This window comes from Seriola aureovittata, chromosome 17, assembly GCF_021018895.1.
Source record: "Seriola aureovittata isolate HTS-2021-v1 ecotype China chromosome 17, ASM2101889v1, whole genome shotgun sequence".
Lineage (NCBI taxonomy): Eukaryota > Metazoa > Chordata > Actinopteri > Carangiformes > Carangidae > Seriola > Seriola aureovittata.
The window spans coordinates 9,308,360-9,319,237 of NC_079380.1; the positions used below are offsets into that span (position 1 = coordinate 9,308,360).

Below are 10,878 nucleotides of genomic sequence, written 5' to 3' on the forward strand. Positions count from 1 at the left end.
TGCTGCTGCTGCTGCTGCTGCTGCTGCTGCTGCTGCTGCTGCCGTGACTTTTTGTTACGGCACGGCTGAGACAAGCACAGGTTCAAAGGGAATTATGATAATACAAACCAAATTAATTGTTTACTGCACAAACTCAGGCACAGTTGAGATCCCAAACAACATACCAATGTATTGTGGAGGAATAAAATGAATGTTGTTTACTTCAAAGTGAAATTAATTTACAAAAAAATCAAGAAGAGATTTTTTTTTTTTTTTTTTCGTGAAACACACTCAATTCATCTTTGATCAAAAACAAACCATGCACACTTAAATCATGCTTATAATGAATATTAACATTTAAACTATTAGATTTAGGATGAGTTAAGTATCACAACAAGAAGTGAATGTAAGGACCACTAGAAACAGCTTTTCACAACAAGCGGCTCTTGAGCTTTCAGGCATGTCACGTGATCTTCTGCATCTCATGCTGAGTAGGACCGAGCTCCAGAACAGCAACGTGTGTGGGATTTTATTTTGTCAACTGGAATGAACGTGTCGAGAAAATGTCTTTTTAATTCTTTTATTTGCTCAGCAAAATCCTTTGATTGACTAAATATTGTCAGTGATGGGGATGCAAACACAGGTTTGAATTGATGAGAATGAATTCTCTTCTAAATATCCTAAATTAAAAAAATGGACAAAAAAAATTTTCTGAGTGACACCAGCTGAAGAGGCCCTGGGAGAGACAGCGCGCGTGATCACCCTACACCCCCCCCAACCCCACCCAACCCCTCACCCCCCTCCCCCTCCTCCATGTAAACCGGGGAAAGGTCGCTGACCCCTGCCGAAGAAGATTTGGCAGATCGGCCTGCGCATAAAGTCAGCACTGACAGTACAGGGATGAATAACATTGCTCGGCCTTTGACCTTCAGTGTAGCCCCACACTGTCTCACAACCACAGAGTTGGACATGTCTGAATAATACATCGGCCTCTCCTGCTGGGACCCCACCACCACTCACACAAGCAGAGGTGCACAAACACAGCATTCACATCATGGTGTGAGGATTTCTCCCTCAGCGTCCCTCACAATGGTGAACACAGTGTGTTTGACCAGCTGAGGCCAGGTCCCTATTTCCCCTATTTTTTTTTTCAACTGTATTCTTTTACATTTAAATTTGTAAATCACATTTTCTTTAAGTTCCTTTATTTCAGCAAAAGCTTAAAGGAAAACAATAAAACAACACATTGCAGTTTTGTACTGTACAATAATTTCTCACCTCCGTGCAAGTAAGTGAACAATAGATTGAGCCAAGAGAATTCTGTTGTTTACACAGTGAGAATGAACAGAAATGCATGAAACATTTCAAAATCCCCTGTGATTCCTGGAAAGGCAGGCTGTCTCTCTCTTGTTTCCATCTGCTTTACATACAGGAACAGCTCCGCAGTTTGCTTCGAGATTATTTGAATTTCATAGAGTGTTTGACATTTGATAATAGTGCCGTGTGTTTATAGATTCCAGACTTTCTCTGCCAAAGGTTTCCTATCATGTTTGTTCAGGACCCACCACCAACCGCCCCCCCACTCCAAAAAAATGCAATTGAATTCAAAAAATTCAAATATCTTTGTGTGACATTGAAACGACTAACTCAATTATTGCTTTGCCTTCACAGGAGCAGATACATATCAAACAGTCTTCTAGAAATGTCTATTAGCATAAAACTTTCAGAGCACTAGGATCAATGGAGAGGGGGTGAAAAAAAAAAAACGTTTGTGTAAGCTTATTCTTTATGGAAGAATTGTTGTCTCAATGGCATATAATGACCGTGCTCACCTGTTGAGACAGATTTGTAATTTATGTAATGTGTCTCTAATCAGGCTGCGCTGTAACAGGAGCACTGTTTTATTTTAACCGACTGAGCTTTACTGCAGGTGGTTGATAATGTGGAAAGAAGGTGAGATGAAAGAGAAGAGAGATTTCTGTGCAGCTTCAGGGCTGCAGAGGTTGTGGACAGATGTGGCTGTGTAGGAGCAGAGTGTGGGAGGAGTGTATGCTCAGTAGGAAACTGGCACCACATGACAAACAGGTGTGTGTGTGTTTGTGTGTGTCTGTGTGTGTACAATCACTTAATAAGATGTCATACAAACTGGCTTTATTATTTCACAGTTAGAGCTAGAGCAGATTACTACCATCTACTGGACCAGAGATTTAATGCAAATCAAATGTTTTCCTATAGAAATAAACTGAACATAAAGGCCTGATACCCTTGAAAATGCTTACACTGTAATGTCGGTGAGTTTGCGTATTTTTAAAATCTTTTTAAAAAGCTGTTTGTTTTGTTGTGGAATATCTTCAACGCAACATGGAACTAATGTTTCCCGGTGCCCGAGTTCCCGCTCGGTGTGTTTTTGATGCGCCACCGGCAGCAGAGTTGTGGCTGGAGTAGTTGCAGCAGCTTCGCTAAGAGTTTATAGTCTTTTATTTCATGTGTAGCATTGTAATAATAACAGTGTAAACGTCGTAACAGTAGGTCAATGTAGCATTTAACGTATTTAACGCAGCTGTAGCTCACTATTTGAAACCGTGTCGGTTTCCTGGACTCGCTGTGTGGGTGAGTATCAGCTCACAAATCGTCCTCAAATGTCAAACTTGTTACTTTATTTATCCACATATGAGTTTTGTTTCATGCCACGTGTTAAATGTTTAAAATGATATCTGATGTATAAGAGCTGTGGTTATTGTCTCTACCTACTGGAGAATTTAGATTTTCTGATGTGTGTCAATGTACAGAATCAAATTTTGTATATCTAGTCAAATAAAATATATTCAACTAAAGATATTTTTGCAAAATTTTCAAGTTATAGATTTGTGTGTCATATTGTCTTCAGATTTCATTTAATCTGCATTTGGGTTTTAAAATACCTTTTAATTGAAACTATTATGATCCAGCCTTGTAGCAACAAAAATCGACATCAGGTCCTTCACTGCATATCTTTGTTTTTTGTGATAAACATGATCACAGAGTGGTTATAGTCATAACCAATCCACTTCAGTTTTTTAATATAGACATCATTATCTTCCTCCCACTGCTTTATTTAAAATGCACTTTCAGTGAAGCTTCACTCTGCCCACCTTGTTTAATGACTTCCTTAATACATTTGACAGTGGAACCTTAATTCCCCACATATCCTGAATAATTCTGCTTGTTCAGTTATGTTTGCAAAAGGTTGCACGGCTGTTTCAGCTGCAGTGACTGTGCAGGATATCAGGATATCTGTGCAGTACTGAAGTGTTGCAGCTGTTGATTACCTCAGGCATGTAAGATACTTAAATGCAACCATTCAGTTTGACTCTGTTCAGTCTGCCTCAAGGTTCACAAGCTGTGTTTATGTACTCAAAAAAAAAAAAAAATCAGGTGCTTGTCGCTGATAGTTGGCTGCTTGTTACTTTGGCATCACCTCCAGCTACACAGAGCATCCAAATGTGGATGGAGTCACATGGAGGCAGAGCTGGCAGTTCCAGGCACTGTGTGATAGAGTGTCGTCATTGTGCATGTGTCACAGTTGCAGCTCTGGCTCAGGATGCCCTCACCTGTGATTTCTAGATGCCAATTTGGAAACTAGGTGTATACATCTGTTTCACTGCAGCAAAGAGGTTGTTCAGTGATGGAAAAAGCAATTGTCCTGTGTATGTAAATAACGATGGTGGGCAGTTTTAGTAAATTGTGATATCAGTGGACCCATGATCAGCTGACCAGGGGGCGAGTGATTAAATAAAACCCTTTGCTTCTGAGGAAACTCAGTGAATTTTAATGTCAGGTGACAGAGTCAGCTTGATTGTCAGGGTTTCAGTATGAATAAGTTCTGTCATGACTCTCCACCACTGTCCGTCCCACAGTGTAAATAAAGACCTTCTCATCAATGGCCACGCTGTGGTCTAAAATTTCTGCTGTTCTGCCTGGAAATGAAGAAGAGTTCCCACTGCAGTTCAGCGACACAGTCGAGTCAAGTGTGGTGGATGTGCTGAAACGCTCCAGGCAGCAGCTGTACAGTGACGCTACCACTACCAGCCGTGCTGTTAACGCTCAGATCATTTTGGACTTTTCATGGGAGAAGCTCAACACAGGAACGTGGCGTCATGTGGACAAAGAGTGGAGACGTGTTTATTCCTACGGCTGCCTGTTCAAAGTGGCCGCTCTGTGTCGCGAAGGTCCATCAGAGGACGAGATCCTGCAGGCCGTCAGGACTTGTGACATGGGTTTACTCATGGGTGCAGCCATCATGGATAATATACTTCAGATTATTGTTGGGATCCTGCAGAGTGAAATCAGAAAATCCTCAGAGGAAGGAGATGAAACGGAACATGCTCTGATCAAGGTTGGTGGTCTCTTTGTTTAAAACGCACATTATTCTATGAGTGAGTTAGCCACTGAAGTTTACCAGATATTATAATTATGATTAACATCAGAAGTGCTATCAAAAGAGGAGTGAAAGCATTTGAAATGAGGAGAGTGATGCTTCACTAGCATTTGAGTATCAATCCTGACATTTTTAACAACAATAATTGCAGAACCACATTTTATTTGTTAAACTTATAAAATTAAAAGTAGAAAAAAAAAAAAGAAGAATTATCATAATATAGGGTTTGCACTCCGTTTCTGATTTAGATGAGCAATTTGGGTGCCTTCAACTAACTTCAAAGTTGTTTTCACTTGTCAATGTAGACCTAGGTAGTTTTCCTGTCATTTTTAGGCTGCAATTTTAAAGCAGTGCAGCCACGAAATTGTTTTTTGTTTTTGTTTTTTTTCCCATTAGATTCTCGATGATTTAAAGTTTGCAACAAACAGTGACTGATGAGGACATTTCAAAATAAGCCCTTCTCAAGTTTTAGAGTAGTATTTCCCTTGTTGCTCTCCATCACTGAAGATAAAGTGTGACAAACACTCAAATGTCAGATGGCTTTGTTTAGCCGCCGTCAAAATTGAGATGGAGAGTTTCAAGCAGGTTTTTTCAGGATTGTCTTTGTCTTTCAAAAAAAACAACCCTGCAGAAAGCCTGTACCGTAATCATGTATGTCAAGCATCCGCATTGTGCTGCAACTGTTATCTTCTGATCTGCCAATTGCTTTCTTGATGAATCAATTCATTGCTTTGTCAGTTATAGTAAATGTCAGAAAGTAGAATATTGAATTTACTGTCACTTAAGACAAAGATAATAAGCACATCCTTTACATTTGAGAACCTGGAGCCTGAAAATGATTAATTAATGGTCAAAATAGTTAATTAATTAATAATTAATTGTCTGTTGATAAACTGATCAATTAGAAGAAATAGAGGAAATATGATCAGGTATTTGTCTTGCTTGTTATTTTCCCCTGTTTTTTTGATATCATTAACAGAGGATGAAGATCGAGAGCCCACATGCTCCTGTCATCAAAGAAGAGTTGGCAGTTCCCAGAATAAAGTGTCCGTCACTGGAGAGCTTCAACACAAACTACCTGCTGCCCCTCAAACCAGTGATTTTAGAGGGGATCATTGACCACTGGCCCGCCCTCAACGAACACCCCTGGAGGTTTGGCATCTTACCTTTGTATGCTTTGTATTAAATTAACATCATCAATGTTGGTTTGTATATTTTTGTTCAGATGACGTCATCTTGTCTGTTGTTTGTCGCATTGTTTTGCCACTTTTTCAAAATCTCACATTCTGTCTATGAGCTTTGGCTTCGCACTGTTAGCATTAGCATATGCACCAGCAGTCCTCCACCCTACTTGTGTTCAGTCTAGCCGTGTAATCAGGCTGATTTACACTTGTGACGGCAGATGAGTGCGTTAATCCATCTGAGAGCAAAAACCTGCTGGATTCCGGTGCTGAAGGACCACTGGCATGTAACATATAATTTCTATCAGTTTGACTCAAAGCACTTAGATGTATAGTGTAAGTTTCAGTCTTAATCATTGCCTCAAAATGTGGGTAAGTGAGAATATAAACTGAGTTCAGATCACCACATCTGATTCCTGACTGTAATGTCTGATATAACTGCCTCTCCATTTAAGAATATCCTTCACTGTCCTCCCTTTCACTGCCGACTCCTTACCGCTTGACTATTCGCTCTGACATCTGACATACGACTCCTGGCATCTAACTCTGACGGTGGAGGAGGACAGGAGGCTGTTCTTGAATGGAGAATGACATGGTTTTTTGTGAGTTATGCTGTGGTATTACAGTAATGTTTAATTCATCCATTTTCTCCCCTCGTGCAAAGCATAGAATACTTGAGGGCTGTGGCCGGTTGCCGGACTGTTCCTGTTGAGGTGGGATCCAGGTACACAGACGAGGAGTGGTCACAAACGCTGCTTACAGTCAATGATTTCATCGATCGGTATATTTTAAATAAAGTAAGTGCATCCTCATCCTAACTTGCTGTTGCATTTGTGAAGCACAAATAAGGTAAAACATTTCCTTGTGATTTCTAACAGAGTATTTTTTTTCATTTATTTTTCCTCTGTGGATCAAAATTCGCAGGGTGGAGTGAAAGGTTTGGGTTATCTAGCTCAGCACCAGCTTTTTGATCAGGTATGGTTCAATGTTTTTCTTTTAAATTAATCTGATATCTTCAGCACTATGAAAAAATACAATAGGATTCTCTTTTTCTTTCCAGCTGTCTTCCTCCCGCAACGTTGCTTTGAACAGTGTCGACTTTTTAGTGCTAATTCTTACTGTAGAAGTCAATACATTGTCTGGGCTGAACTTTACGAAAAGGGCACCTTGTCAAGCCAAAAAAGTTGTGTGTTTTCGGGTGGTTTGATAGATCAGATCGAGGCCAAACGAGGAGTCATCACACATCCAGATCTTTCACATTGTATCCTCACCTTTCAGGAATCAGCTGTAAAAAGTCGTTTATTCACATGTATGTAGGAACTGCCTTATTACATATATAAATATCATTTTATTACCTGAAAAAAAATATATTCCTCTATATTTTCCTTCAGATTATTTAATTATAGTTATAATCTTTTCTTCAGATTTTCTTTTATTTCTTCTTTTTCTCATCATTATATAATAAGAATAATTGACTCAAGGAGGACTATATGCATAGCTTTGGGTTTTTTTTAAGTATGTATCTCATGACACTATAAACTATACTAACTGAATAATTTGAAAGCAATATGTGGCCTCATGTTAACTCTCATATAAACTGATCCCATTGAGTTCCATGCAGAGAGGGAAACACAGAGCACTGGTTTTCAATTGGTACTCAGTATAGGCAGGAACCCTGCATTGGTAATTGGAGAGAAAAAGCCAGATAGGTACATCCCTAATTGCCATTACAATAAAAGTTGTTAGGAAATTGCATTAGAGACAGGACAGCATTCGGCATACATGTCCATACCTGCCAACATTTAGGTTTCAAAATACATCAGCTTTTTCAGGGTGGGGGTTTACAGTAAATAAATAAATGATATACATAAGATACATATATATATATACATATATATATATACACAGTATATATAAATACATGACAAGGTTCATTTCAGATTTTTAAAGTTAAATTCCATCACGTCAGTTGATATTAACATTTATCATTTGTTAAACTTGTTAATTAACAGACTTGGATAAAGTCAGACAAACATACAACACATATGGATCCATGATGATTATTAATAGTAAAGGGTGAGGGCTATGCAAATTACAGGAGTTTCCTGCAAGAAACAACAAAATGGGAAGGCCCTGGGAGACTCTCAGGAAAAAAAGGAGTGTTGGCATGTATGCATGTCTGTAAGATTCATGAGCAGTAAAAAGATCCAATAAATACTTATATTTTAATGCTGATGTTTAGCCGCAGCTATAGTTTTTGCATGCTGACATTAGCACTAAACACAAAGTATAGCAGCTGTTTTACAGGTATTTGGTCATGACACAGAGTATATGACAAATTAGAATTTTGGCCTGATGAAGGTACTAAATAAATGTGCAGATGATCCCTTAAGTTATTACCATTCATCCTGTCGGGGATACAGATGTGTGAAGCATATTTCATTGCAATCCATCGAATAGATGTTGAGACAGTGCCATCCTTGGAGCCACGTTGCTAGCATCGCTGAAAGTACTTTAAATACCATGAGGAAACGCAGAGTAAAAAAGAAAAAACAACATTATTTAATATTACTTGCTGGGAAATGTCTACAAATGTTCTGGTAAGAAACAAGATATTATCTAGTCAGTGCCCCTGATGTAATCTTATTTTTTATTTTATTGTTTAATGTTGCCTTAGATACCAGAGCTGAAGGAAGACATCCGCCTACCCGATTACTGCTGTCTTGGCGAGGAAGACGAAGACGATATTACTGTGAACGCATGGTTTGGGCCTGGAGGTACGGTGTCTCCTCTTCACCAGGACCCTCAGCAGAACTTCTTGGCTCAGGTGACGATGATAAGGCTGCTTTATGTATCCAGTTAATGTCAAAGATCTGTCACGTGATCACGGTTTGTTTACCACATGAGATTTCCACTGTATACACACCAGGTTGTGGGAAGCAAATACATTCGCCTATATTCCCCAGAGGACACAGACAAGCTGTACCCTCATCAATCACAGCTGCTTCACAATACCAGTCAGGTGAGATTGACAGTCCATAGAGATAGTACATGTTGAGCTTGCAAATATATGCTTTTTTTTTTTTTTTTTTTTCCTCCAATCTCTGACTCCTTCCATGCAGGTGGAGGTGGAGAATCCAGACACAGAGCGGTTCCCAGAGTTTGCCAAGGCTCCATATCTTGAATGTATGTTACAGCCTGGAGACGTGCTGTTCATCCCTGTCCGCCACTGGCATTATGTCCGATCCTTGGAGCTCAGCTTTTCCGTCAGCTTCTGGTGGTCATGATTGCAGATGTAGAATAAAAAGTAATTATTTTTGTGGTAGAATTTGAGTACAGCTTGTTTTCTGCTGCTTGTGGATGAAAATCAGTGTGGAGTTCTTAACTAATGCGAGGCTAATTCTCATAAATGTTAGGACAACCGCTGATCACACAAACCTTTGATCCATGAACAATGAACACACACTGCTGAATGATTAGTTTAATTGTGCTGCTGATGACTGCAACAACATCTATTGTGCAGAAAGCTACCAGCAGGGGAAGAAAAAAAAAAAAACAAATGAGCAGTTAAAACTGTTTGTGCTCATTTCATCCTGCATATAATTTACAGAGGGTTGTCATCTAATTTGATAGGATATGTTTCTCTTTTCAAATTGGCTTATTTAATTGTGTTCTCAACCTTATTCCTACAAATATCCTCAGATGTGTGATTTCCATAATTCATGGAAATGAGGCAAGTCCTCAAATTTAATAACCGAGTGAGCTACAGGTACAAAAATGTGGTAATAAACATGGCTCTCTGGTGGAGGCAATCAAGCAGGTCACAGATGAAATTTAATAAATTAAATGAATTAATCCCCTGGGCACAGACAGACTTTGAAATTAAAATGGTCTCGTTGGTTAAGTACCCTGACAGTACAACTCTTGTCGAGTGCCAGAAAACACAACGCCCGACAACTAAGACAGCAACACTTAATTTTCAATTTCAGCCCTCTGACAAAGCCCCAGTCGTGTATCCCGTAGGTCCATTTCAATCAAGCCTGCTAATTACATCCATGAAGTGTGTCGGGATGTGACAAAATAAAGTAGATCAGCACTGATGTACACATCTGATCTGCTTTTCAACCAAGTTCACAGTCAGCTAAAGTACCATTTTGGGAAATCAAGAGAACAGTATTTCCGCGAACGAGCTGAAGAGCTTTGTGGGAATATGTTTGTTCAAACGCAAGGAAAGGGTATTTCATGTGCTGTTTTTCCTGATTTAGTGATGAGTGAGGATTTCAGTATGAAAAATTACAGTTGAAAACGTGAGAAAGTGGTTTAAATAAACTTTGTATAAAGTTAAGTTTTACAACTTGAAAATATGCAACACACATTTTAAAAGTCCTCAACCTTCAAAATATTTTCTCAATTTCACTGTTTCAGTCAGTGCTTTGCTTTCTCAAGGCAGACTGGTTTGATATTAGCTATAACTTTATGAGGAGACACTTTGTGACTGAAATTTAAATCACACTATCCTCTAAGTGCTTATGAATATTTTAGCTATTTACTGATAAATGAATATTAAATGAAGGATAGTTGATAGATTTACCTTGACAGATTTCAGTGAAGTGCTGCTGCGGAGTTACATTAATAACTGAAAAAAATTTTATAATTACATTACAATTCTCAATTGAGAAAGCACATAAACCAACAAACAGCTGATGCATTATACATGCCAGTGTTCAGGTAATAGACTTATCCAAACCAAGTTACTTTCCTTAAAGGGTTATCTCTCTAAACCAATTATATGAACCCCATCAGAATTAAATTCTGAGTAAATGCTGTATACTTCACTTAGCCCATTAGTGCATTGTTGCTGTCAAGTAACTGGCACAATTGACTTAAGATCACACAAAACTGCTTACTCTCATTATAATGTAATCAATAGTCAATTACCAGTGAGGTAATGTGGGACATCTGGGCCTGTAACCCTTTCTCTTCCACCTGGACCCTCTCCTGCTACTCCTCTTTTGATTAATGGCCTCGTGGATTTTGGGAAATCAGGTTTAAATCCAGTAGATTTGTTTTGTAATACAATAAAGTGAGTGCTGGATGTACACTGGATGAGATATAGTGTGTGAAACCCAGAATCCCCCTCAAACCTTTTGGGCCAAAGGATTTGAGCCAAAATGTTAGTGTTTAGGTTCCAGAGCTGCAGGCTGAAGGGAGCATTTAAAATAAACATCACAGGCTGATTCTCCCAGTTACCCTCAATTTGTCTGATTTACAGGTCATAAGCAACTTGATCAATGAATAGTT

The 10,878-nt window shown here is 38.9% G+C and overlaps 1 protein-coding gene across 1 annotated transcript; it reads left to right on the forward strand.

Annotated features, from left to right (window-relative positions):
• The first annotated feature begins 2,399 nt into the window (after positions 1–2,399).
• Positions 2,400–8,899, forward strand: kdm8 (lysine (K)-specific demethylase 8). The gene is made up of 8 exons (XM_056400469.1): positions 2,400–2,589; positions 3,876–4,354; positions 5,376–5,548; positions 6,242–6,374; positions 6,502–6,552; positions 8,255–8,404; positions 8,507–8,599; positions 8,700–8,899. The coding sequence occupies exons 2-8, from the start codon at positions 3,899–3,901 to the stop codon at positions 8,862–8,864; spliced, it is 1,221 nt and encodes a 406-aa protein (XP_056256444.1). The 5' UTR covers positions 2,400–2,589; positions 3,876–3,898; the 3' UTR covers positions 8,865–8,899.
• The last annotated feature ends 1,979 nt before the right edge of the window (positions 8,900–10,878 follow it).

Coding starts and splice junctions, on each gene's coding strand:
- kdm8 (XM_056400469.1), top strand. CDS start 3,899: ATGGCCACGCTGTGGTCTAAAATTTCTGCTGTTCTGCCTGGAAATGAA. Junction 6,553..8,254: donor AGCACCAGCTTTTTGATCAG/GTATGGTTCAAT, acceptor ATGTTGCCTTAG/ATACCAGAGCTGAAGGAAGA. Junction 8,405..8,506: donor AGCAGAACTTCTTGGCTCAG/GTGACGATGATA, acceptor TATACACACCAG/GTTGTGGGAAGCAAATACAT.